Raw genomic sequence first — 27869 nt, 5'->3', positions numbered from 1 at the left:
TGGCAGGCGGATTGTTACCCACTACACAACCTGGGAAGCCCCCGCAGAGAATATTCTATCAGGAACCTGCATCCACAGGACCTACCCCTCACAACAAAACCAACGCCTTGACTAAGTTTCCCCGTGCAAGGTTTTCATCTCACCCTCCCGGGAGAAGGCACAAACACGTGGGGGCCTCTCGTTACCTATCTACCTTGTCCCAGGAAAACTGCGTGAAGAATTTTCGATAAACAGATTCTTTTAAAAACATGGTAGGATGAATCACTGCCCCATTTTATTTGTGAAAGGTAGGAAAAAAGTATTTTAAAGCCAGCTGCAGTTGGAGCCTGTTGGCCTAAGAGGAAGGCAAAATGTTTCCTGGTAAGAAGGCTGCTTGTTTTGTCTTAAAGGAAAATAGGTCGATGGGCGTTTGTTGGAAAACGGGAGGCCCCACTGCCTCCCCGGGAAGAGTCAAATCCTCCTGCCGTCCACAGTGACTGGAGTCTTCCTCTGTTGGGTGGGCAGGCAGGGTTTGGGGACCTGGGGAGAGTTGAAGGGGGAGGAGAAGAGAGCCCTAGAGAGATGGGAGCAGTTGGCTCACAGGACAGCCATGGGTTAGGGGACCTCGGGGAGGGGTCGTATGTGGGCTGGAGCTCAGTGGGTTGATTCCGATGTTAAGGAGGAGGGAGACCTTGGAGGCTGCATAATGTGGGCACATCCAGGCAGCCAGCACTTGGTTGCATAATGAGTTTTAGGTTTGTGCTCTGTGTATATGGATTTGCTCAAAGTGGGGCACGCCGTGGTCATACTGGACCCACAGGCTGTCAGTCCTGGGAGGACCATAGGAGGCAGGGTGACCTGTGCAGCGTCACAGAGCCAGCCAGGTCTGCAGCAGAGATGGAGCCAGGCCTCCTGACTGCCGTGGAGGGACTCCTCCAAGTAGAGGCTCTGCTTGCAGATGGAGACTGCCCCACTGGCCAGATGGAGGACTCCCGGGAGGCCAGATTTCCACTGGGGTTTCCCAGGACACGGTGGCCCTGTGGGGAGCATGGAGAAGCTAAGCGGCCGTCAGAGGAGGAGTGAGGAGTTGGGGTTGGTGTGTCCCATGTTTGGATTATCCCCGCCTCCGGTGTCACTGGGGAGTTGAGGCTTTACGTGCCTTCTGTCCTAGCCCCATGGCTTTGCCCCATACACAGACCTGAGGAGAGTTTGCATCTGTACCTGATACAGAATAAGACTCAGTCCTGCATGGCCTAGGAGACCTGTGAATGGGGAGGTGGGGTGCCAGGGCCGGGGAGGATAAAGCTGAGGTAAAAACACAGAATCTGGCCTGGGAGCAAGCACCCAGAGGGAAGGGAAGAAGGCAGTCCAGAGTATCAGGCTGCAGTCAGTGAAGGTGGCCTTCTGTTATCCATCACCCGGGGCATTAAGAGCCCTGACCAGAGGTCAAGGTAATAAAGCAGGCAGACGAAGTGATCTAAGACATCAGAGAAACGACGTACAATGGGAAATGCCACTAAAAATGGACCAAATGAACTGGCCTGATTAATTAAAATGCACACCCAGTCATCTTGGAGCAGAGGAAGCAGTGGTGGCTGTGTGGAGGCTGGGAAGGCAGCAGGTAGGTTGGAAGGGGGTTGGAGTTAGGAGGAGGCCAGTTTTTACTGGGGGGAGTGGGTGTGTGGAGGGGCAGTTCCAGGGCGGGTGTGGAGGAAAGAAGAGACACTTCAGCTTCCCACCACCCTGAGCAGCCCCTGGCAGCTCAGCCTCCTTGGAAGACATGGATGGTCTCTCCCCAAAGAGCCAACATCAGCCTTGTGGGTTTTCAGCCCCCTCCTTCTTCCATTCAAACCCTTTCGTGAGAGAAAAAGTCTACAAGTACGACTTCAGTGCAATGGTCACTCAGGCAGTCAACAAACAGCCCACAGCAGGGCTGAGTGGGTTGTCTCAGAGGAGTTCACAGAAGGGAATCGTTGTTTCACCAAACTCAGGGGATCCTCAAAAGAGGCTGGGACCTTCAAGCACCCAGCCACAAGGTGGAACGTAGAAGAAAACTGACAAAGTCTTAGTGGAAGCCCATTGCAATAGCCTGGTTGATTTCAGAATTTGGTCTGGGGCAGCAAAGAACATGGGTCAATGCCAGCATGTGGCCTGGGTGTGCATCATAGGTGACCAGAGGTTTCAAGGACTAAGACCTATTATTTTCACATATATATATATATATTTTAAATCAAGTATAGTTAATTTACAATGTTGTATTGTTGTATTAGTTTCTGGTATACAGCAAAGTGATTCAGATATATATATATACACATACACACACATATATATCCTTTTTCATATTCTTTTCCATTGTGGTTTATTACAGGATATGGAATATAGTTCCCTGTTCTATATAATAGGACTTTGTTGTTTATCCATTCTATATATAATAGTTTGCATCTGCTAGTCCCAACCTCCTAATCCATCCTTCCCCTGTCCCCCTTCCCCCTTGACAACCACAGGTCTGTTCTTTACATCTGTGAGTCTGTTTCTGCTTCATGGACAAGTTCATTTGTGTCATATTTTAGACTCCACATAAAGGTGATATCATATGGTATTTGTCTTTCTCTGTCTGACTTACTTTGCTTAGTGTGATAATCTCTAGGTCCATCCATGTTGCTGCAAATGGCATTATTTCATTCCTTTTTATGGCTGAGTAATATTCCATTGTATATATATATACATATATATATAGTATATATACAATATATATATACATTGTACATTGTGTGTGTATATATATATATATATATATATATATATATATACATACCACATTTTCTTTATCTGTTCATCTGTCAATGGACTTTTAAGTTGTTTCAATGTCTTAGCTATTGTATATAGTGCTGCTGTGAACACAGAAGTGCATGTATCTTTTTGAATTATATTCTGGATATATGCCCAGGAGTGGGATTGCTGGATCATATGGTAACTCTGTTTTTAGTTTTTTGAGGAACCTCCATACTGTTCTCCATAGTGGCTGCACCAATTTACATGGCAAACCAACAGTGTAGGAGGGTTCCCTTTTCTCCACACCCTCTCCAGCATTTGTTATTTGTAGACTTTTTAATGATGGCCATTCTGACCGGTGCGAGGTGTAGCTCGTTGTGGTTTTGCTTTGCTTTTCTCTAATAATTAGCGATGTTGAGCATCTTTTCATGTGCCTACTGGCCACCTTTATGTAAGAGCCATTTTTTGCTGAGGCTTGAAGGATTTTCCTAGGGAGAATTAAAAAGGATCAGTCATGGAGATAAGAAATAAAGTTTAGATAGTGAAGAGGACCAAGACTAATTCACTTTATCTGGAGTGCATGACTTTTGTGTTCCCATTTCGCAGATGTAGAAACTGAGGACTGAGAGGCAGAGTGACTCTCCCAGGACCCCACAACTAGTTTCCCTCTCTCCCTCCCTGCCCCCACTGTCCCCTGGGACCCTAGGGTTCCTGTGAGTCCTTCCCATCTGGGCCTCCCCCAGCCTCCCACTGCAGAGCCTTGTGCATTTCTGTGTCCTGAATGCTTAGGACAGTGCCTGGCCTAGGGAAGGGGCTTAATGAACAGCTGCTGAAGATATGAAATAATTTTCTTTTCAAAGAGGAGTTTGTCCATCCAAAAATCCCAGGTTGATGCCATAAAGAAAGGGAACCACAAATTAAATTAAGTACTTAATATTTGTCAGGCCCTTGCAGGTTTTCTTTTCTCTCTTTACATTTTTGAATAAAGTAAAAAATAATAATATATTTAAATTAATTAATAACATAATAAATGCCCCCAAACTCATCCAGCATGAGAGTGAAAGCATGACATAACTCACACCTACCTTTGTGTCCTCACCCATTGTGACAGTTAATTTTATGTGTCACCTTGACTGAGCCAAGGGATGCCCAGTAGCTGGTAAACATTATTTCTGGGTGTGTCTGTAAGGTCGCTTCCAGAAGAGATTAGCCCTTGAATTGGTAGACTGAGTAAAACAGATAGCAGTCACAATACTGGTGAGCACCAACCAATCTGTTGAGGCCTGGATAGAACAAAAGGCAGAGGAAGGGTGAATTTGCTCTTTCCTGAGCTGGGACGTCCATCTCCTCCTGCTCTCGGACATTACTGCTCCTGGTTCTTGGGCCTTTGGACTCTGACCAGGGCTCACACAATTGGCCCCCAGATTCTCAGGCCTTCAAACCCAGACACTGCTGGCTTGCCTGGTTCTCCAGGTTGCAGATGGTAGATCATGGGACTTCTTGGCCTCCATTTTCTAGACAATTCCTATAATAAATTTCCTGTTAAATCTGTTTGTGTGTGTGTGTGTGTGTGTGTGTGTGTGTATGTATACACACACACACACACACAATTAATTCTGTTTCTCTGGAGAAGTCTGACTAATACACCCATCCTTTCCCCTGTCTCTCTCCACCATATGTAACCTATTTTGAATCTTGAGTCTACCATTCCTTTCCTTTAAAACTATAATTCCAGAAAATAAATTGTTTGGTTTTAGTTGATTTTAACTTTATTAAAAGGGTATCATGCTGTGTTTAGTCTTCTGGGACTTACCTTCTTGCTCCATTTATGTTGGTAAAATTCCTCTACATGGTTGTGTGTAATTGTAATTATACTTCATTCGCTTTAACTTCTGTCAATACGATACATTCAATTAATCCACTTTCTGTGTGCCAGGTACTTCAGATACATTATTTCATTTCACCTTCATTACAAGCCTATAATGTAAGAGGGAACCACCCTCTATTCCTGCTCAGAGTGCTTCAACCTGTTCTTTCATTATTCCCATTTGAAAGGTGAAACTAGAAAAATCAAGTAACTTTCCTGAGGTTATATAACTCATGAATGGTGAAGCCTGAATTTGGCTCCAGAGCTTAGCCTTCTTTTGAGAAGAGGGAAGTAGTGGCTGCCCCAGCTCAGCAAAATTACAGGCAGGACTCTGCCATCTTTCTACTGTTCTCTCCGTGAACTTCCCAGGCATCATGTAATTCCAGGAGTGTTCTAATGACCTCAGCTCCGATCCCTCTAGCCCAGCCCAGGTACAAGGCTCCTGGAGCTGTCCTGGACCTCACTGCTCTATAGGGGCCTAGGTGCCGGTCTGAGTGGGACCTGCTTGATGGAAGGGAAGAGAAGGAGTGGAGAGTCCACCTGAGGGGCCAGGGAGAACTGGGGAGCTGGGCTGCTGACTGAACTGCCCTTTCCTCAGGCTACTCTGTAGCTTACAGTCTGAACTGTGGATGCCTCTGCTCTCTGTGTGGTACTCATGCTGCACAGCTATGGCCCAGACACAGCTTAGAAGCAAGGGTGGGGACACAGGTCTACAGCTCACGGACCAGGCTACCTCCAAGGCCTGCGTTGTGTCTCTCACTTAAAACTGGGCCTCGGTGGTGCCAGTGGAGGGGTAAAGTTGACACAAAGGTCAGAGCTCAGTGCCTAGTGCCTGGGTATCACTGACCCAAAGCACTGCTCAGACTCGGAGGAGGCGTGAGCCAGTCTGTACAGGAGAAGGGCAGGGCCCTCTCCTCCTAAAACGTGTGTACCTCCTACTCCACCAGCTTTTACGAGGCCCTGGAATGTTATTTGTTAGTGACCACCCATCGCACCAAAAAATGGAGTGCTTGAAGGGAGTGCAGCTGACCTCTTAATGTGAAACAGCAAGACAAGGAGATGAGCTAAGAGGTAGGGTCTGTTTCTGCACATTTATCTCTGGTTATTAGACACTTTTAGAGGGAACATCTGTTTGTCCACTCTGGCTCCCATGTTACAGGCCCCATTTGAGGGCCAGCTTGGCCCCTTCTCTGACTGAATGGGGACTAAGTCATAAATTAGAGCCAGAAGAGGGACCTAGAATGAGAAGTCAGAGGGGGTTTTGCTCATCTCACCAATAAAGTGCAATTGGGTTCCCCAACTGACCAGCCGCCAGGTGAAAAGCAAAGAGAACTGAGAGGGCTCCAAATGCACCTGGTGGTGCCCACTCTCAGTGGACCCAACGATCACAAGGTTTCTTCTGGGGACAGCACCACTGTCGAAGGCAGGACCTGGGAGTCAAACCAAAGCACACAGCTTGATCACGCTTCCAGAGTTCCAGGGACCTGGGCTGGGCGCCATTATCTTATTTCTCCTTTGGTTTTAAACTTTGGATATTTGTTTTACGGGAGGAATAGCTGTGTTTATAGTAGTGCTTTCCGAGTCATCTCACAGTATGTTCTCAGGACACGCACATGTTGGCTCACTCTCAGGTCAATAGGCCAATTAATTGTACAAGAGGACAAACTTTGTTTTCTTGTTATGTTTCTAAAGGTACGTATAAAGACATAAAATCAATACAATTGGTTAAAATTCCCCTTAGTCCCCATTCCTTTGGATGTTGTTCCTCTAGCCCCCATTTCCAATTTAATATTGGAGATACTTCTGCTTGGACATACCACTGCAACTTGAAACTCACCATGCGATCCCACACTCCCTTTCCAGCTGTCACTGATCATCTGTGAGTCCATGCCTTACATTAATAGTCTACCCTCAACACGTTTCTCCTATTTCTAGTGATGCCCCATAGGTCTTCAAGTTACGCAGGTTCAAAATTTCGTAACTCTGAAGTCTGCTTTAGTCGTTCTTCCTTGTTTTCAGGTCACTCCAGCAACCCCTCCAATTTTTGGTTCCAGTGAGTTTTCAAGGCAGCTCAGTTCTAATAGCTTTTGTACCCATCCCTTCTGTCCTAAACAGTCAGCCCCCTGGCTCTGTCTTATGTCCTCATGATGCTTCTTGTATCCAACCGGTCCTCACCATCTGCAGCACCTATGACGTGGCTCAGATGCTCAGCATCTTTTACTTGGACCTTGGAACAGCCTTATACCCAGATTCATCTCATTACAATTCATCCTGCAAGAGCTGCCATTATCAGTTTTCTTAAGTCACAACCCATAACACCCTCCTGTTCAAATACTTTCATTGGATGTCCTCTCCAGCCAACAGAGTACCACCTTTCACTCCAGCTTTCAAGACCTCTGCTGCCTTTCCAGTCCTGTCTCCCCTTGACTTTTCTGTGCTTTGGCCACCTTCAAACACACCCATCTATCTTTATTTGCTATTTTCTTCTTCTAGAATGTCATTTCTCCCTTATCTCTTATTAAAGTCTATGTAACTTCAAGATCCATTTCAATGGTCTCCATGAAAACTTCTTGATTCTTATCCTTTCCTGTTATAAAGCCTTCATAGTACTTTGTTTATACCCATCACGCGACAACACATTCCACCTTTGATAAACAGATGGACAGACAGACATCCAGGAACTGTGTCTTGCTGATTTTTGTCTCCTCTGTAGAGCTTTTGTGCTTAGGACATAGAAGCATTTAATAAATGTTCACTAAACTGGCCAGTTCTCCTTGTCTCCATTCTCTCTCCTTGCCATAAACTTGTTTAAATAATCATCTAATAATAATAACACTTCGTTTCTACACAACATTAAAGGTTACAAAACGCTTTCACATTATTATTTCAACTGATTTTCATGGGACAGCCTTTCAAGGCAGGTAGGATAGATATTATCCTCATTTTGTAGATAAGAAAACTGAAGCTCACAGAGGGGAAATAAGATGCTCAAAGCTCCAAACAAGTAAGGAATGTAGCCACTAACTGAACCCAGAGAAGTATCCTGATATGTAGTGGAAGACCAAGGTAGAGGACAAGCAAAGTCCAAGCCCTGCCAAAGATCCCTTCTTCCAACTTTACTGAGCATGATAAAGATACTCTAAGCCAGCCAGGGGCACCTCGTATAAGGGATGCCAGTCAGGGAACTGAACAGGTGGCACTGTGTGATTCTATGATCATTTTGAATTTGTGTCTATTTTTTCCTCCTCTCATGCCCCAGACACAGATATGGCCACGTGAGCACCAGAAAGCTTGGACTCCTCCTTTCCCTCCAAATTAAGCCATAATCCCAGGCCTCCTTTCAGTTTGAACACTCAGTAGATCCTTGCTGCTCACAGCTCGTCAGGGAAAGTCTCAGGGTTATGTCTGGAACCGCTCACGTGCTGCTGTGGGACCTGGGCCTAATTTCTCCCCTTATCTCGCGCTTGGAACTGACCCCTTATCTACCCTCTCATTCATTCACTCAACTATCTGTCCATCCATCTACCCATCCACTCATCCATCCATCCATCCATCTATTGATTCATTAGCCAAAAGACTTTCTTTGAGCACCAGATCCATACATATCCCACCTCCCTATGACTCTTTCTGGCTCCTCGGTTCTAGACAGAAGAATCCTGCTAAGGTACCAAGAGGCTAATGTGTTTTCTTTTCCAGGTAACGCTTGTGCGTTGTAAGAGTGGCCTTTACCAAGGGAATTTGAAGGCTTTATGAAAGAATACTGCAGCTTGAAGGTATCTGGGGATAAAAAGGGCCTTTTCCAAACAGGTCTCATGTAGGACTTGGGGTGGTCTCCAATTTCCTATTCCCCAAAGGTCACACCCTTCCTTTGTCCTCCAGTGCCGCTGAAATGCAAGTTACCGCTGACCTTCCCGATGACATTAGGGACAGCTGGGCTGCACGGCTTCTCTGCAGCCTTCCCTCACCAGAGCTCATCCTGGATGCTCTGACTGGATGTTGCCAGTGTTTAAAATCAGAGTTTGAGGTGAGTGGATGTAGTAGGGGAAACGCTTGGGTTTTGATTACACTTAGGATTACTGGATATTAAGCTTGGAGAAATAAAGAAATTCAAGAGCATTAATGTATGCTTGGCCCCAGAAATGTTAGGAACCCATGTCCCAAGTCTCCTCTCCCACCCTTACTTCCTCTGCCACGAATGGATCCTGGCCGAGCCGCAGGGAGCCTTCTGGGATCCCTACTGCCATGAAGCCCTTGCCGTTAGGACTTCTTTCTTAGCCACTCCTTGTCCACTGCTGGCAGGTGAGTCAAATAAAGGGCCTGATGGTTCATTTCAGAGCCTAGCAGAGAGCCTTACCTGGCAAAAGCAGACGGGTTGGTGAGGAAGGTTGTGTGGCACATACTGAGATGCTCCTGTGGGTCAAATTATGTGAAAGCCTTTGCAAAAAGTTGTTCATTCTCACTTGGCAAATACAGTCTCTGAGATCAGTTACTTTCTTCAAGGTGGCAAAGTGTTTCCCTCCCTAAATTCTCCTTTTCCCCTATCACTCAAAACAGTGTGTGTTCTAGAGGTTTTGAAATGCCAGACATTTGAATAAATTACCTCATTTCTCTATCTTTCAATATGAATGAGTCACATTGAGTGGTATGAGACACAGTAAAGAATTTATTTATTTGTTCTCGCTCTCCCAAAGTTTAGCAAAATAACTCAGATCCTGGTTTTCTTTAACTTGCAAAAAATGTCATTTCCCAGAGTTCAGAGACCCTCAGAGATCTGATGCCTGCTTCGATGCAGGTCCAGTTCATATGTGTTTCTGCTTGTAGTCAGCTCCCTGCTACAGGGCTGGCTGGTGGATGATTATATTAATACATACAGTTTGAATTTTTTCCCTACTATGTGGAAGTTTAATTGGAGCAGAAGAATAAATGAGAATTGCTATAAAAAATTAGAAGGTGATAGTAAACTCTCCTGGAGCAACCTTTATGTAGGGGCTCATGCCATTGACTGTGGCCAATTGTAGCTCTTTCAGTAACTCCATGATGTATCTCAGAAACATGTGGTAGTTTTGAATGGACAGGTTAATCAATCTTTTGGACTCAGCAATGAATTTTTCATAGTAATCAGAGAGTTGGTCTGCAAAATCCTGTAGTTTATATGTGAACTGCTGGCGGTAATCAGAGATGATTTCCTTCACTGCAACAGCCCAGCTTTTAATTATTTCCTGAGCACTGGTAGAAAGCTCTGCAATCTTCTCTTTCCCTTTTCCATCTGCATCGGCAAGGATGCTCAGATATTCCTGGAAATCTTTCTGCACCAGTTGCTCAACCTGACTTGAGAGTTGGGAAGCAAAGCCAGCAGCACTGACAGTGTATTTGGAATGGAAGTCCTTAAGGACATCTACTAGCTTCTTGATCAGGTTGATGAACTTTTCTTCAAGTTCATAATATTTCACTGTCCAGCCAACCATACTTGGATCAAAATATTCTTTGCGAAGAGCCTGCACATACTGATGGAGCTGCTGTAACTCTTGAGAGGCTTCCTGAAGTTTGTTTTGAACAAGTTCATTAAACTCACCAAATTTAGGACCTAGGTTTTCTTTCAGGAGTCTAAAAACAAATGAAATGAATGTGTCGAAGGTTATGCTGATGTCGTGTTGGACATCATTAATGAGATCAGTAAATTTCTTCTCCTTCAAGCGTTTAAGGTCTTCTTCTATCTCCTGGAAAATGCTTTGTAGAAACCTCTTAAGATTACTTAGCATCTCTGTAGTCTTGACAGACTGGAGGTCACTAAGTGCCTTTTGGATCTCTTGTGATAAAGATTTCAACAGTTTTCCATACTCTGAGCCTATACCTATTAGTTGATAGTACACTGAATCAAAGGGAAATTTATTCTTTAGGTCCTTGATTAATTCAGATTTCTCCATCAGGTCTTGGAAATAGGAAAACAGTATTTCTAACCCACTATGGATCTTTGAATGTACCTGGGACAGTAGCTTACCTACTTTCTTCAGGACCATAGTGTAGAGTTCGTCTTCAGTGTAGTTCCCGGCTCTTCCTGGGAGCTGGAATCTGGTGGACTTTAGGAAATCAATGAACGAGTCAATCACACGGTTGACTGTCACATTGTATTCCTGAGTAACTCCTATTAAGCTGTCAAACACCTTCTTCTGGAGTCTCTGGAAACCACTGTGGTCCTCCTGAGCCAACAGTTCCTGGTACAGACTCTTGGCCGTGTCCTTCCACTGCTGGTAGGTATTAGTGGTGCCTCTGGCTATCCTTCGGAGCCCCACGTCCACCTCATCAATCTGCCTCACGGCCCCTTGATACACCTGCTCAGCGCTGTTCTGCAAACCTCTTCTCAGTTTTAAAGAAGCATCTCTCAGATCGAGTCCCGTGTACTCCTGGTGGTACTTGTTGACATAGTCATAAGAGGCCCCCATGGCCTTGGGCATATTGTCTTTGAGAGAGCTTAGCAATTCAGACACTGCTTCTTCTTCCCAGTTAGCTTTAATCTGAACTTCATCATCCGATTCCGGGGCCCTCATCTCAATTTTGACTATGTTGAGTGTTTTATCTGGAGAGGACTAAAACCAGCAAAAAAGGATGAAAAGAACATGTTTTCAATTATCTTGATTTCACATAATATACTACACTAAAACTTCATTAGCAGTTAAAAGTAAAGATCAGAGGATCTTTCATATTCTGATGGGGATTTATCTTTCATATGTCAGTTCATGTGTTTGTCTTACGGTTAAACAAATACACTCTTGTTAATTCCTCTTTAACACATGCCCCAGAAAGGACAAAATTATGTAAGGCATTTACACAGTAACATTTAACATTCAGGCCTTTCTAGGCCTGAAGATCAGAAGAGGACGAGGAGGAAAAGAACGGGGAGAAAAACACAGGGAGAGACTAATTCAGAGAAAGGAGAAGTAACAAAAAAGAAAAAAGTCCAGGGCCCACCGAGCAGAGACCTAGAAGCCCAATATCAGGGGCCATCCATCCTCTAAGCCTGTGATAAACTTTAGTGACAGAACCCGATTATTTTCTCTCCTCTACTGATGGCATCTTTGACTGGGCCCTGGCAGAGCTTGTAAAGTACATGAGAGAAACCTGGCACATCTAACAATCCTACTGTGGGGAAGAATTTTGAAGCCTCAAATACTCCAAGAAGCCCCAGTCTGAAAAATGTACTCAGCATATGGCAGGGTTTTTCCATGATTTAGGTGATGAGGCAAAACTCTCATCTTTCTAGAACTGCCCAAATGTAATAAAATAATAGTGGTCATACGAGGTCACGTGTGCATGTAATACAATCAATAAAAGACTCCTAATACGTTCTGGAGAATAGCTCAGAAGAGACGTTCAACCTGCTCATTGCTTGTGTTGCACCTACTTTGGGAAAGCCCCTAGGTAATACTTTGTATTACCTGCCCATATTCTCTGTTTGCTCTTGGGGTGTGTAACCCACTAGATGGGACTCACCTGAGGGCGGTAGTAGAGGTTCCATCTCAATAAGGTATCGTTACTGTTCTTCAGGTCGATGACCACAGTGCCTATGGCTGGGGAGGCTACTGAGAAGGAGTGGTTCTCGCTTTCCTGGTAGCGCAGACGGACATCAGTTAATGTCGGGCTGGTGATGTTAAGGTCGACCTTTCCATTCCAGTACCTGAAAGCAAAAGAAAGCACATGGGCTGTCACGAAAGGGATGTGGAGATGGCAAACATCACAATGACTGGAAAAGAGATGAAAATAGAAGTTCCATACCCAAGTCCTTGATATCTGCCAACTTCTTCATACTCTGCACTGAAGTCACGGTGTGCAAATGATCCGTTAGTTTTACAAACTAACATGCCACCTTCAATTTTGTGTGTTCCCACGACTGTATGGGAAAGATTTTATATTTCATTAGATTAGTAACTGCAGGATATAAGCATTTTCATTGTGAAAGCAGAGAATTCTATCTTAACTGTCTTATATGTTTGAAACATGCGGTCCTCACTTAAAAAAACAGGAGACCTTTTTAGTCCTAAAATGATTACAGAAAAATCTATTTTCTCTGAACCTATCCTTCAGCAGTGTCAGTAGGTTTTCAACAGGATGGTTTTCACATGTGGGGTATACATGTGTCTCCTTCCCGCCTCTTTTCAATTTTGCTATAGAGAGCAATTTTGCTTGGAGTTATATCTAAATACATAATTATTTATTCACAACTCGCACTGAAGAAATAAAGCGTGTAGGGGAGGCAGGAAATTTCCTTACCGTTTAGGTCATATTCCAGGAACTGAATGGTGGAGCTGCATGTGGAATCCAGGAATGTTTCAACGTGATCCCCTTTATTTTTCAAACCAGCACTCCAAGTGGCATTATACAAGGGAGAGGCCACCTCGAAACGTGCAGTCAGTGTTCCAAAGGAAGGAATGAAAATTCCAGCAGGTACAGAGAACTTCATGGAAGGAATCTCAATAGTCTGCTCAGGCATGGTGACTGTTGGCAACTCGGAGTCTGCAGTGTTGCTGGCCACCACATTTAGATCCGAAACAGCACTGCCAACTGAAATACTTTTTGGAAGGGTGAAGTGGGACACAGTCAACTGGGATGCAGGCACAGTTATCTCAAAAAAGGGAACTGAGGAGACTTCTGGTTCAGAATATTGTGCTAACACATCAACTTTGGGGAATTTCACTTTGGGTAGTGTTGGTATGTTGAGGGCAAATGGCACAGTACTTAGCTTCTTGTAGATTTTTATTTCACTGAAGTCAAGTATGTAGGATGGAACCTGAAGATCTGTAAAGGGGACGTGGAATGTAGGTGTGACATGAACGGAATTTAGGTTATTTAGTTTCAGTCCAGGAATAATGAATTTATCAGCCAATTCTTGCACGGGGATAGAAACAGGATAGCCATTGGGGTTTTTGGTATATACAAGGGCAGTTGAAGCACGGAGATACTGTTTCCTATCGTTGGTGGTGGTTACATCCAGCTTTAGGAGGTCCCACATGCTCTTGTCATAAACTGGTAAGACAGCATCTTTGAGGAACCATAGGTACCCTTCTAAGGAGCCTGCCATGTCAAGGCGTGCCTCTTCTTGGCCATTGGAAAGCTGTATGTTGTTCTGGAGAGACCCAGAATGAACCTGGACCTGACTTTTCCAGCTCATTTTCTGGTTCTCAGTGTTAGCATTCAGGGACACTTCCTGGCCAAGGTAATTGATATTAAGGAGGGAATTGGGCTGACGTGCACGGACCTGAACAAGGGCTGATATTTCCCACAGGGAAAGTTCCAGGGTGGCTTTGCTTGTATGCTCTCCAGATGTTAAAAAGAGGCCCCCTAGCTGTAAATGGTTTTTCGTATTTTGTTCCCAGATGGCATATATGCGTTGGAGAGTGGTTTCTCCAGCAAAATTTTCTTTTACTTCAAGGTTCCAGATACCATCTACTTTGGAAGCTCCTAGCAGCTTCACAGAAGATCGAGTACCCTTGGAATTCAAGTAAGTGCTGGCCTCACTGGCAAGAGTTCCTGAATATTCCCTTGAAAGGATAAAAGCCTTGACACCTCCTTTGGTAGATGACTCAATGGAAAAGTAAGAGGTGAGACATTCTAAGCTGAGCTTGTGGTCAAACGCCCCTGTAGCAGTAGTGTACACATGGGGCCAACTGAAATCATACTTCAATTCAATGGATGAAGAGACAGTAGGTTTTGACTTGGTATTTCCATTAAGTTCTTGCTTGAAATTCATTCTCAAAAGTGGAATTTGGACTCTTGCAGTTGTTGTCATGGATGCATCCATGTTTTTCTTGGTGAAGCTAATAGTATTGTCATGATTGCCCTCCACGAGTTTGTTACTCAGAGACAAAGCTGTGGCTAGCTTCAACCCTCTTTTCCTTGTCAAACTTGAGGTGCCCTCTAATTTGTACTGCAGTGCATCAATGACAGAAGAAGAGGAAGTAAGAAAATGAGCCACAATATCTGATTGGTTATAAAGACCAACATTGGTATTCAGTGTGATGACACTTGATTTAAAGGAAAAATCATAGGTAATATTGCCCATGGCTGGAATTAAAATTTTGTTTGTGGTACTCAATACCTTGAACTCTGGAAGAGAAAGCTCAAGAAGATTCCTAGGGACATGAAGGGTTGGCAGCTCTAGGAATGGCAGGACTAATGTGTATGAGGGCACGTAGGCGCCAGAACCCGGGATGGTGATGCTGGGGGTACTGATCTCTTTGGGGATCACATACCCGAATGTCAACATCTTCACTGTGAATGGAGACACTTCAATGTTGGTAACTGGAATAGTGTATCCAGGAATTTTATAGAACCTGGGTTGCTGGTTGAGGGATTTTTCAACCTTGTACTTATCAAATGTAATTTTTGCTTCATTGTAGGATTTGATAAAAAAATCTAATGCCTTGTTTCTGACTGTCTCGAAATGCCTGTTGAAGGAATTGATGTTACGATTGATAAATGCATAAAATCCAGCCAGAGGAACTGGGATGGAATGCTTGTCTTTGTTTTTCTTATACTGAGCCTTTACACTTAAATCGAATGATTGCTTTGTTGTTTTCAAGAATTCCTTCAAGCCTGTCTTTTCCCATAAGGAGATATCTTTCACCTGGGGTGTTGTGAGGTTTGTATAAGGTAGAGTCATTTCAGGGATTGTTAAAGGAATGTTTAAAAAATCCAGGTTGGCTTCTCCATTTATCCCTATGTGGGCCTCGATGCTTTTCTCATTGTTTCCAGCAGAGAAATTCTGATTGTACTTATACTGATTGAACCTGGCACTTGATTGCCAACTTGCTTGCTGGGCACCAGGACTCAGAAACAGTGCATAATTATTCAAAAAGTCTATCTTCCCTGTCAATTTTAATGGAAAACTAACTCTCAAGTTCCCTTCATTGTTTGTGGATGCGGTAAGCGCATGTGGCTGTGCTGAAAAGAAAAGAGAATTTTTCAGAGTTCCAATAACCTTTCCATTTAAATGCGCATCATGGTTGCCAGTTATCTCTGCCTTCCCTTCTCTAAGCAGCGCCATACCTTTAGCAGTTAGAACACTGCGGCCCAAGTACTGGCATTCAGCTTGTGACTGGATTTCAAATTTAGAAAAGTTGAGGAAGCGAGATTCATAAACTATATTTTGGTTTACTCTTAGGTGTTTGCTATTGATCTTATTAGATAATCCAAAGGACGTGATGGGTCCTTCCACAGTAAAGTTACTTTGGGATTCCTGTGTTCCCTCATCTGAGAATTTGTGGCAGGCCAATTTCCAGGACCCTGTTCCAGAAGAAGTCCACGCTAGGTGTCCAGCTTCCAACAGGGTCTTGATTTCACTGCGCAGGTCAGCCTGGCTGGAGAAGTCCAGTTTGGGGATGTTCAATTTGTGGAAGTACTTTGTGTTGCTGTCCAGGGTAAGCTGATGATTTATCTTGACAAGCACACCGTTGCTAAGCTCCAGTGTATTTTTTTCTGTGTGTAAACCTGCCACTGTGTTTGATTTTCCCTCAATAGCATTTCCAACAAATAGCACTTCACTCTCATGCTCCATTTTCAGGTACTTGCTGGAGAACCTCATAGATTCCTTCAGAACCAGTGGATTAATCTTAGGGTCTGAGAGTTGTGCGTTTGCTTGAAAATCAAAATTGAGAACTTCTAATTTGGATTCTCCTTTGGCAGTGACAGAAGCCTCAATCTCTGCCTGGTTTGCAGAAGCAGTTACATTCTGAATGTCAGCATTTGCATCTAATATGAGAAGGGGAGATTGGATTTTCAAAATGCCATACAGCTTGCCAAAAGTAGGTACTTCAGTTGTGTGTGAGATGTGGGGAAGCTGGAATTCTGGTATGTGAAGGTCAGAAACTTGAAAATCTGTAACATTGAGATGTGGTATGACAAATTCTGGAATTGTGATTTCTGGTAAATGGAAGTCTGGCACAGGGATTCTAGCAAGAACCGTGTCCACCCCGCTCAGATCCCTCAGGTACACTTCTGGGACTGGCCACTGCAGCTCACTGTTCAGCATTTGGTCAATGGTTCTGATGATCTTTGTTTTTATTTCTACCAAGTCAACTGTAAAGGAAGGGATGTGGAAGGTATTGAGGACAGTAAATTCTGGCGTGGAAAACCTGGATGGGATTTTTATATCTTTCAACTTTTTGAAGTTGATCTGAACGGATGGAATCTTCAGATCTGTCAGGGGGACAATGAAGTCAGGAGTCTGATATGTAGCCTCCTGAAGGGCACGGAGACTGACTTCAAAGGCAGGTATGGTCCCAAAGGTGGTCTGGATTTTGGGAACAGTGAACCCTTGTTCTACTAATGTTTTCAGGTTTTTGGCCCAGTCTTGGAGAGAATACTGTTCTGCAAAGTCAGTAAGGTTCTTAGCAGCAAGATTCCACCAATCGGAAATGTAGGTGACAAGTGTGCTGTAAACCTGGCCAACTAGGAACAGGTATCGCTGGACTTCCTGCTGCATATCCATTTGATACACTCGGTCTCGTATATCTTCTAGGGTGTCTTGGAATTTGGCTTTCATGTGAACTACAGAAACCCGTAACCAATCAAGGAACCAGGTTACTTTGGTGGCCTTTAGGTTTTCCAGATGGACTGAGACTGTGGCCTTGACGTCCTCTGTGAACAGCTGTAGTGCTTTAGCTTTCTGTGGAAGTCCCAGAGCCCGAATTTCACCATTGATTCTCTGAGTCACCTCACGAATTTTATTATTGGTTTCACCTACAAACTGGTGGTAATCAAATGACCTTAACTTCTTTACCAGCATGTCAAGGAATCTGTTTATTTCCTCAATGAATTGTTTAAAAGACAATGCTTCAAGCTGCCTGAGAGCATGGTCGGTAAACCCAATCAATTCCTCAACAAGATCTGCCATCTTGACTTGCTGTAGGACACTGCTTAGTTTCTGAACAGTCTCCTGCAGCTTGTATTGGTGGGCCAACTGCACTGACTTATCCATTAAAACCTGGATGTGGTGGTCTATTTTATATGTCTCAATGAACTCATGGACCATGACTCTGAAAGCATTGATTTCCTCAATTACTTCAAAATCTTCAAAAAGATGTGTAACACAGTATTTGACATGCTCAATAATTTCCTTTATTCTTTGAAATGAGATTGTAGTTCTCAACTGATCTAAGAGCACTCTGACATCAACAGCTTCAACCTGTTGTCTGACCTTGTCCGCAAGGTGCTGGATGTCTACATTCTGAATCTGCGCATGGAGCTGCTGCAATTTTTCTTGTATCTGGATTCTGATTTGATACTTAGTATCCATATTTTGAATCCAAGATGCAGTACTACTTCCAATTTTGTTAAAATCAATATTTTCAATCAAAAAACACAGATCACGGATTTCTTTTAGTACAGTTACACGGATATGATAACGTTCATCAAGAGTTTTCAATTTTTCAATGATTCGATCAATAATCTTAGCAATAGCTGCCTTAAAATCATGTAAATCATAATTATCTTTAATATACTGATCAAATTGTATCACATATGTTTGTAGCTGAGATAGTTTTCCATTAAGGTTGATTTTGGCATTGTCTAATACGATCTGCAGATCATTTTCTGTAATTCTATAATTTTCTGTGAAAGCAGTTAGTTTCTCCTTGGCACTCAAAACTTGTTTCTCCCAGTTGAATGCATTCAGATAATCATTAACTTGCTGTGGGAGTTTGTCCAAGGCTGCTGTGTATTTCCTCATGCGTTCATCAATATTGATGTGTTTCAATTCTTTCTGTGTAGCTTCCAGTGCACCTATAACTACCTCTCGAGTCTTCTCAAAATATTCTGGCAGGATTTTAAAGAATGGGAGGTTGATGGTGTGAACCTCTTGGTTCTTATCATATTTTACAGAAGCAACAAGAGTGAATTCTTGGGGCTGGTCAACAGCATCCCTCAGCTCTAAAGCGTCAATTACACTGATGGGCTCACTGAGTAAAAGTGGCACTGTAATAGGGGAGTCCAGCACAGTGAGGTCAGCCAGGGCTCGTCCACTGAGCTCAACACCAACTTTTTCTTTAGTGTTGTAAGCACTGAAGTCCTGGCTGTATTCATTTTGGTTCAATTGGGTCTTGAGTTTCCAGGTGCCTGTCTGCTCGGCCAGAGTGAGCAGGGCACTGATTTTGTGATCAAGAGCAGTCCTGATGCTCCTCCTGGACACGAGATGGTGACTTGTGGATCCTCTGTAATCATGAGAAAAAGTAAAGGCCAGAGGTTCTGCTTTCAACAGGAATTTGCTATACAGCTGCCCAGTGTGTTGTCCCCAGAGAACCAGTTTCCCATTGCCATTTGTATGCGTGTCGACGGTCATTGTAAATGGGGCCACTGCAGAGTGGAAAACATTGTTGAAATGCAGGGAGTCTGAATTGTAGTTTGTACTGATGTCAACGGTTGAAGCGAGCCCAGCGATGTTAGTGTTGAGCCGATGGCTAAACTCTACCCCCTGCACCTTAGCTACAGTGTCTGCTTTATAACTTGCTGATAAGTCAGCATAAGAAAGAGTGTAGATGTGTTTTAGTTCATTATTTTGGTAGGCTCCTTTTATGGTCCCACCCACATTCAGCTTCAGAGGTTCAAGCCGTAATTTTCCATTGTTGGTCATATCCAGAGCACTGAATTTCAAGTCGTTGTTTAAAGTAGTTACCAGGGAATAGGGCTGTAACTGTAGATTAAAATTTTGCTTATAAAACTTGTCAGAGCTATAAATGTTGTCAAGTTTGGAAGAGAAGTCCAGTGATAACCCTGCAATGTTCAGATTGTTTGTGTAGTCAAGTTTCATTTCAGCGTATGAGCCCATCATGTCATTTGAAAGCTTGAGTCCTTCCTGGTTGATTCTGAAGTTGAAAATGTTTTTGCTGTCGACCCCCAGAATCATGGCCTGATAAGCACTTCCCAGTGACACCTCTGTGAGGGTAGCTCTTCCATCTAGACTGAATTTTGCATGGTGTTCCCGGAAGCGGCCATTTGTTGTTAATTTCAGGGATGCCCCAGAGAGGCCAAGCGCGGCATTGAGTTCATTCTCCAGCATTAGGGGACTATACTTCAAGTTGGTCGTTGCACTGGTAGACATTCCATCTTGGGCAATCCTTAGTGTTGCCTTGTGAGCACCACTATTAATTCTGTCAGTGCCCAAGATGTCAGCATTTAACTCAAGACCACGGGAGTTTAGTGATCCGGAAAGCAGGGTGAAGAACTTCAGTGACTTGTAATCAGCCTGATACTCAGAACGTAGCAATGCACTTTGCTTAGAGAAGGTCAGATCCATCTTGTTCGAAGTGGCAAAGTCCTCATACTTCCCATTGGTGTCAGATTTCAGAGTCAGCTCGTAGTTCTCGTACTTCAGGGAAGCGGTATTTTTCATGAGGCCACCTTGCAGATCCAAGGTGGAGGTAACAGAGACTGTTCCATCTTCATATCTTCCTGTTATCTGGTTGGTGCCCTGGAGGTAGGAGGAGTTAAACCTCATGTTGGATTCTCCACTTAGCTGGCCAGTGGTAGGATCCCTCTGATAAGACAGGCCATATACACCTTTAGCGTAGAACGAAGAGGCTCTGAGCTGCCCATCAATCGTGACCTCTTTGACATACAAATGCTGTTTCTTTTTTGAGTCTAAATGGACTGAAGCAGATATCTGTGGTCCCCAGGCACTCGATGCATCAAATGTCAGAAAACCTTTTGAGGCTGGATTGTTTCCAGTTTTCTCCACGTGACTGAATTTGACGTGTGAATCCAGGAATTTGTGGTGTAGAGACCCATCACCCGAAAACGTGAGTGTATTCCTGTGGTCATACGTTGTTTTTGCAGATCCTAGCATAAAAATCAAAACACATTGGTTAAATGAAGTCATGCACTTCCACAACAATTTCTATGTTGAAAGTCTTTCAATAAGGAAGTCCCATTGGTCTTGGTCAGTTGTGCAACAGTCTCCTCCATTTATAACATGAGCACAAAATCTGATAGCAAAAGGCATTCCTCCTGGAGGCCTTCCCTGACCACCACAGACCTTGCTGGGTTCCCTTGTCCTCCACTGTACCTTACATACTATACCCTATCACAGCACCTCTCACACTGAATTCTAATTGCCAGTTTATCTGTTTTCTCTGTTACTGCCTAGTAGAATGCTTGATACATAGGTGTTTAATACATATTTCCGAAGGAAGGAAGGGAGGGAGGAAGGAAGGGAGGAAGGAAAAAGAATAGGGTTCCAAGTAGCAAGAACAATGTCTGCAAGAAAGCCCAAGTTTTTCCCTTCCCAGAGGAGGCTAGCCCATTGGAACCTGCAGCAAATTCGCTCTGTGAACCTCCCCTTGGGCAGGGCTCACCTTGCACATGGTAGGAGAGCAGGTCGACCACGGCGTCTGCCTTCACATGGCACTGAGCCTGGAGGCTCAAGGAGTCTGTGCTGGTGTTGCCGCCAGTATAGGAGGCGGACCAGTTATACAAGTTACTGTAGGTATTTGTGGAGAGGTCTAGAACACCCAAGAGAGGCACCCGCAGTTGATACAACTTGGGGATTGTAAAAGTGGGGACTTGGAACTCTTGAGATGGCAGGTGGAATCCCACAGGCTGGAAGTTGAGGGCTGGTGTCCGAATAGTCTCTAACATCTTTAGATCTCTGGAGGATTTGCCACCAAAAGGCAAAGGGATCTCAATGTTCACACTGTTCTTGTTCAGGGTGTATTTGATCCGACCGTCACTGAAATGAAGAGCAAAGACAATGTCCCCACAGTAAGACAGCAAGCCCTCGAAGTTCTCTGCCACCTGAGCTTCTGAGCGATAGTGCATGTGTCTCATTTCCAATCCTGCACTGCACTGTTCCTCCTGCTGCTCCCCGGGCCTGGCGTCCCTTGGCTTTAACCTCTACCTACAAACACTCACATTCGTTCAAATCCCTCCCAAGAGCTGTGTCCTTATTTCTACCATCCCATCTAAGTCACAGTCAATTTCTCTTGTTCTTATAGTGACACGGTCGCTTCCACCTATCTCAAAGATCTTTTCATAATCTGCTTATATAACTAGGACTTATTTGTTCAGTTGTCAGTGTCTACACAGTGTCTTCCTGTGGGGGGAAGGATTACACCTTATCCAGTTTTTATTTTCTCACTGCACCTAGTCTAATCTAGTACTGCACACAGGATACTTGATACGTATCTGCTCAACTGAATTGAGGCATCTTGACATGTGGAAAGAGCACAGGCATGGGCATCAGTAATCTTGAGTTATAACGTTAGTATCAGCAATCAGTGGGAGCTGTGCTAGTGAATTCGCCTTTCTGAGTCTCAGTGATGTTATCTGTGTGGTGAGGATGACAGTACTGTTTCTGCTGATCTCACAGAGCTGGTCTTGGATATGAAATGAGAAAAAAATACCTAAAATACCAATCTTTTCCGTACTATGCACATACAATGGACTATTTTGACAACTCACAAGAGGAAAGTAGGATGGCAGAGTGTAAGTGTAGTAAACAAACAACTATTCATTGCATTACTCCGTCAAGGACTGGATGCTGCCTATCCAGATCCCAACATTCATGATGAGATCCCATGCTTGATAAGGCCCCATCCACTTCTAAGGTCCTGTGGTCCTGCCTTTTCAGCACAGCACAGACAAGACTGTTGGTTGGAAACACTAGGAGTGAAGGAAGAGGTTCCTGGGTCCTCTGAAGCTGCCACTTTTTTTCTCTTATCTTCATATTTTGTCCATATGACTGTTTTGGTGGATTTCAGCCCTTTCACACACTTATCTGGCCTATTACACTTTGCTGCCCAGACACAGACTATGGAAAGGCCCATGTGACACAGGCCACTTGTTTTCTAAACCCTGAGGATAACACAGAGAACAGCCAATCCAGAACAGACTGTAGTCTTTTCAGCTCATGCTCTGAGTTTTAAATTTTCATGACAGAAATCAAAGCATCACATGTATTTCTGTAAGTACAGAAGGGGACCGAGCATTTTCCAATCTGATTCCCCATAAGGATGATGCTATTTTGCTAAAGTGACATATGCTCTCAGAATGTGCCTTCATTCCATGCCCAATGGCTGTTCTGACCCTGTGAGCTCAACAGCAAGCCTGTAGCCAACAAGTCTGCCAGCCACTCCTGAATTCTTCACGATTATGAGTATATCCTGATCCTGAGCATAAGGCGAGTTCACTTACAGTAGAGGAAAAGTGAATGGCTTTCAAATTCAGTTTTAAAACTAAGTGAATAAAACATCTTAGGGTGGAAGTACCAGCATCTCCTAATTACTTTCTTAGGTTTTTTTTCTCTTTTTTCCGACTGGGTTGGCATTCACATTCTGACCTCATATTTAAAAATGCGAAAATGCCACAATGTTTATGTGACAGTTACTAATCTCCTTAAAATGCTTACCTTGTTTCCCTTAAAAATGTAAATTTAAAAGAAGTCTAGATCATGCTAAGTAAAATCTTCCATTTACTTTTCATGGTTCAAGAAATTTTTCTGGTTCCTCTTTTTACCTTTTTAAGAAGAGGTTTTCTGGGATGTGGAAGTCTGGCAATTCCATTTTCTGGAGGTACAACTCTTGTAGGCCACTGAGATGATCTTGTAAATTCTGGGCATAAGGAAGATTCCTCGATGCCTCCTGAAGCCATGTACTTGTTGCCTACAAAATAATAGAAGTTTTGAAAGCAATGGGCATGGGTGGGCATCAAACACAGTTAACATCAGGTGAGAATCCGTATTTGGCAGCTCGATCACTAAGCAGGACGGTATACTCAAAGTTAAAAAATAAATCATAAAAATTATGAATTTTGGTTGTCAGTAATTAATCTCTTCCTGTATTTTATAAAAGGAATACGTAGCATAGTCAAACCCCTAGTCAGTGTCCTGAAGCTCCCTGTGATATCTTAGGTAACTCTTCTGCTTAGTAGTATTCATCTGGTGTTTAAAAACATAGCCTTGTGTAACTGGGTAACTATGCATACGTGAGTGCTTCTTTTTCTCCCCAGGAATTCCCTGGGGGTAGGAAGCATGCCTTATCCATCTCTGGATACTCTTTCACCTAACTCAGAGCTGACTATGTAATTAGCACTTATAACCGTGTATTTATTGACTGGCTGATGTGTACTTACAACTGCTAATTTGGAACCCATGTGCCGGAAAGTCATGTTTGTTTGAGGAACTCTGTGATCCAGGAGACTACTGGCATACATTTGCAAACTTTTAGGATAATCAGAGAGATCCACAGGGAAACTGGAAGCTGCTTTTTTGGTATCCACGTTGGTGCCTGTGTTCCATTCAAATTCAATCTTCTCTTCATCTGAAAACACACACGTGAAATAGTTGTCAGTAGTGCCAGGTCAGCTCCCACCTGTGGCTGTCAACACGCACTGCCGTCGAGTACACCGTGCTCTTGGAAGTGCTCACGTGGGGAAGACGTGCTTACCATAACGCCATGCCACCTTCTTGGAAACTGTTGAGCCGTAAGCTGTAGCAGATGAGTCCATCTGCAGGAGCAGTTTTGAGGGAGACCACTGGGTGAGGATCTCACTTCTGGCTTCTGCTTGCAAACGGGGTATGGAGATAACACCTTTGATTTTGCCTTCTTCCTTCCTGTCATAACTATTGAAAAAGAAAAAGTTGACATCAGTGACTCCATTCATTCCAAAGAGATAGGCAGGGTTCAATGCAAGTTCCACTTGTGGCGATGAAAACAAGATACATGAATGGCTCAGAGAAATGACCAGAGATTGAACTCCTTAACTTCTAAAGCTAACTCACTACAAATTCAGGACACTCCAGGGAGGTATGGGAGAGAGAAGGTTTTCGAAAACTGTTTGAATCCTGCTCTACCATTTACTAGCTCTACTGCCTTGGCCGAATTATTTAACCCCTCCGAGCTACCATTTCCTTATCTATAAAACAGGGAAACTCATACCTATCTGCAGTTTATTATGAGGGCTGAGATAATTTCTTTAAAGTACCCAGTATAGTGCCTGATGAATAGTACCCAATGAACGGTAGGCAGATCCAACTGGACACGTGCAGAGGGTCACAGTGTTGAGGGCTCTGTCTGCCCCTTAAAGTTCAGACCCCTTGGTCAGCTTTCAAGCTGAAAAGGAAGAAAGGAAAGAGCCACGAAGGCCCACAGCTCAGGTCAGACCCCGCCTGGAGCCTTCCTTACCTCATATGGCCGGTGAGGGTGACCTCAGTGATTTTCTTATTCTGAATGTCAAGGGTGAGCTTGTAAGACTTTTCTTCCTCAGCAGATTCATCACGAACTCTGAGGACTGTCCCAAGGTCAACATCAAAATCTGGAATCTGGATTTCACTGGACAAAGTCTTACTCTGCCGGTTATATGTGAACATCATAGTAGCCTCGGTCTGCTTCACACCTGGAAGAGTGTACAAGAGAATCAAGATGTCTATTCAGAAGATATGTTTAGGAAGGAAAGAGAGAAAAAGGCAGAGAAACCTCAAGTACTTAATGTGCTCAAATGAGGACACAGTTCAGGATTTTACCTTAAATTTTTAACTCAGCGGTACTTGCACATTTGTTCAATCTGTAAGTATTTACTGATTGCTTATCACGTGCTAGGCACTGCTCTTGGCACTGGAAGCCCCTGCCCTCATGGAACTGACATTCTAATGGGAGGGGTACAGACAATAAGCAAGTGCATTATTTATGTCAGGTGGCAATACGTGTTTGTTCAGAAGAAAAGTAAAACCGGATAAGGTGATACAGGAGAGAAAGGGATAGAACAGGTGCTATTTCACGTGTGGTGGTCAGAGAAGTTCTGACAAGAGGATATGTGGGCAGAGACCTGAATGAAGAGAGAGGCTGGGCTGTGCTGCATTCTGCAGGGAGAGCCTTCCAGGCAGAGGGAATCAGAAAGGCAAACGTTCGGACATGAGAAAAACTCAGCGTGTTCAGGGACCAGTAAGGGCTCGGGGTCCTTCTGTGTCAGGCACACGTGACATCTCTGTATGATCGTCTGCCTACGACACCCTTCCTGGTTCGCTGCCACCCTGCCCTGCCTTCCCCTCTCCCCGGCTCCTCCTTTCTTTGCCACAAGATTTCCAGGCTTCCTTGAATTCACAGGTCAATACCCATTTTACATCTCTTGTAAAATCGTTACTTGACACTTTTTTTCAGTACGTGCCCCCTGCGTGCCCCACCCCTTTCCTGCGGGTTTTGTTTTCCTTGTTGAATTTTGTGACATATTATTCCTACATAAAAAATCTTCCAAAGTGAACATTTAAAACCTGTGCCCCCATCTCAGGATGTGGCAGCCCTGTTCTTCAGCTGTTCAGGCCAAAAACTTCGAGTCGTCCTGATTGCCTTTTTTCTCTCACCCTGAACACCTACTGTATCAGCAGATTGTTGTCTGCCCAGTCTTTAAAACATGGCCGAGTCCAACCGCCTTTGCCATCACCACTCCAACCCAAAGCACCACTGTCTCTGGCCTGGATTACTCTGACGGCCTACATACTAGTTTCTCTGCTCTTGTCCCCCTCAAGTCTTTCTTCAACATAAACATAAATCAAACAGTAGCTTCTTCAAAAATAAACAAATAGGACATAATCAAACTTATAACCACAGCAAAGGAAACCATGAACAAAATGGAAAGAAAACCTACAGACTGGGAGAAAATATTTGCAAACGATGCGGCCAACGATGGCTTAATTAATTTCCAAACATACAAACAGCTTTATACGGCTCAATATCAAAAAAAACAACCCAATCAAAAAATGGGCAGAAAAACTAAACAGACATACAGATGGCAAACAAGCACGTGAAAAGATGCTCAGCATCGCTAATTATTAGAGAAACACGAATCAAAACTACAATGAGGTGTCACCTCACACCAGTCAGAATGGCTGTGCTCAAAAAGTCTAAAAGTAACAAATGCTGGAGAGGGTGTGGAGAAAAGGGAACCCTCCTGCACTGTTGGTGGGAATGTAAATTGGTGCAGCCACTATGGAGAACAGTATGGAGGTTTCCTAAAAAACTAAAAAGAGAATTACCATACGATGTAGCAATCCCACTCCTGGGCACATATCCAAATTAGACAAAAACTCTAATTTGAAAAGATACATGAACCCTAATGTTCACAGCAACACTATCTGTAATAGTCAAGACATGGAAGAAACGTTAAGTGTCCATCAACAGATGAATGGGTAAAGAAGACCTGGTATATACATACAACGAAATACTACTCAGCCATAAAAAAAGAATGAAACACTGCTATTTGTAGCAACATGGATGGACCTAGAGATTATTGTACTAAGTGAAGTAAGTCAGAGAAAGACAAATATCATATGCTATCACTTACATGTGGAATCTAAAAAAAAAATGATACAAATGAACTTATTTACAAGACAGACTCACAGACATAGAAAACAAACTTATGGTTACTAAAGGGGAAAGGGGGTGGATGGGTATACTAGAAGTTTGAGATGGACAGATACACAGTACTATATATAAAAGAGATAAACAAGGATCTACTGTATAGCACAGGAAACTATAGTCAGTATCTTGTAATAATCTATAATGGAAAAGAATCTGAAAAAGAATATATGTACAACTGAATCACTTTGCTGTATACCTGAAAGTAACACACCATTTTAAATAAGCATACTTCAATTAAAAAAAAATAGTAGCTTCTTACTTCACTCATCGTAAAAACTAACATCCGTACACAGCCTAGAAGACTATCCTTCCCTCACAACCCCCTACCTCTCTGACTTCATCTACCATTTTCCTCCCTGATCTCCCTGCTTCAGCCACACTGGCTTCCTTCCTTTTCCTCAAACACAGTAGCCATGCACCTGCCTCAGGGCCTCTGCACCAGCTCGCCCCTCAGCCTGTAACGCTCTTTCCACATGGCTTATCCCCTTCCCTCCTTCACGTCTTTTTTTTATGCTCCCTTTACCAGTGAGGGTTTCCCTTATCATTCCAAATGGCACTGGCTTCCCCCATCCTTCCTCCTTGCTGCCACTCCTGACATTCCCTAGACCCCTCTGTGCTCTATTCTTCTCCCCAGCACTAATCTGACTTTCTAAATATTTACTTGTTTGGTTGTTTACTATAACTCCACAAGGATGGGGACTTTATCTCCATTGTTTACTATTCTAGCCTCAGCTCTCAGAACAGGCCTGACGCTTATCTGGCACTCAGTAAATATTTGTTAAATACATTAAATTAAATATATTCTGCTTGTGAGTCCTGGACCTGAGATCGAGGGCAGAGAGATAGAGGGACCCTTT

At 43.7% G+C, this 27869-nt stretch overlaps 1 protein-coding gene across 1 annotated transcript in view; it reads right to left on the bottom strand.

Moving 5' to 3' along the window:
* Window positions 1-9258: 9258 nt before the first annotated feature.
* APOB (apolipoprotein B) overlaps window positions 9259-27869 on the bottom strand; it is a 39570-nt gene continuing 20959 nt past the window's right edge. The window contains exons 21-29 of the mRNA XM_060027042.1: window positions 24784-24994; window positions 24046-24221; window positions 23732-23919; window positions 23117-23262; window positions 20959-21332; window positions 12884-20443; window positions 12389-12503; window positions 12107-12290; window positions 9259-11202 (exon numbers count right to left, since the gene is read on the bottom strand). Coding sequence (XP_059883025.1) covers window positions 9562-11202; window positions 12107-12290; window positions 12389-12503; window positions 12884-20443; window positions 20959-21332; window positions 23117-23262; window positions 23732-23919; window positions 24046-24221; window positions 24784-24994 — 10595 coding nt within the window. The 3' untranslated portion in view covers window positions 9259-9561. The remainder of the gene's footprint in view (window positions 11203-12106; window positions 12291-12388; window positions 12504-12883; window positions 20444-20958; window positions 21333-23116; window positions 23263-23731; window positions 23920-24045; window positions 24222-24783; window positions 24995-27869) is intronic.

This window comes from Delphinus delphis, chromosome 12, assembly GCF_949987515.2.
Source record: "Delphinus delphis chromosome 12, mDelDel1.2, whole genome shotgun sequence".
Lineage (NCBI taxonomy): Eukaryota > Metazoa > Chordata > Mammalia > Artiodactyla > Delphinidae > Delphinus > Delphinus delphis.
Note: the sequence above shows the minus strand (reverse complement) of the source record. Positions and strands in the feature narration are given on the sequence as shown.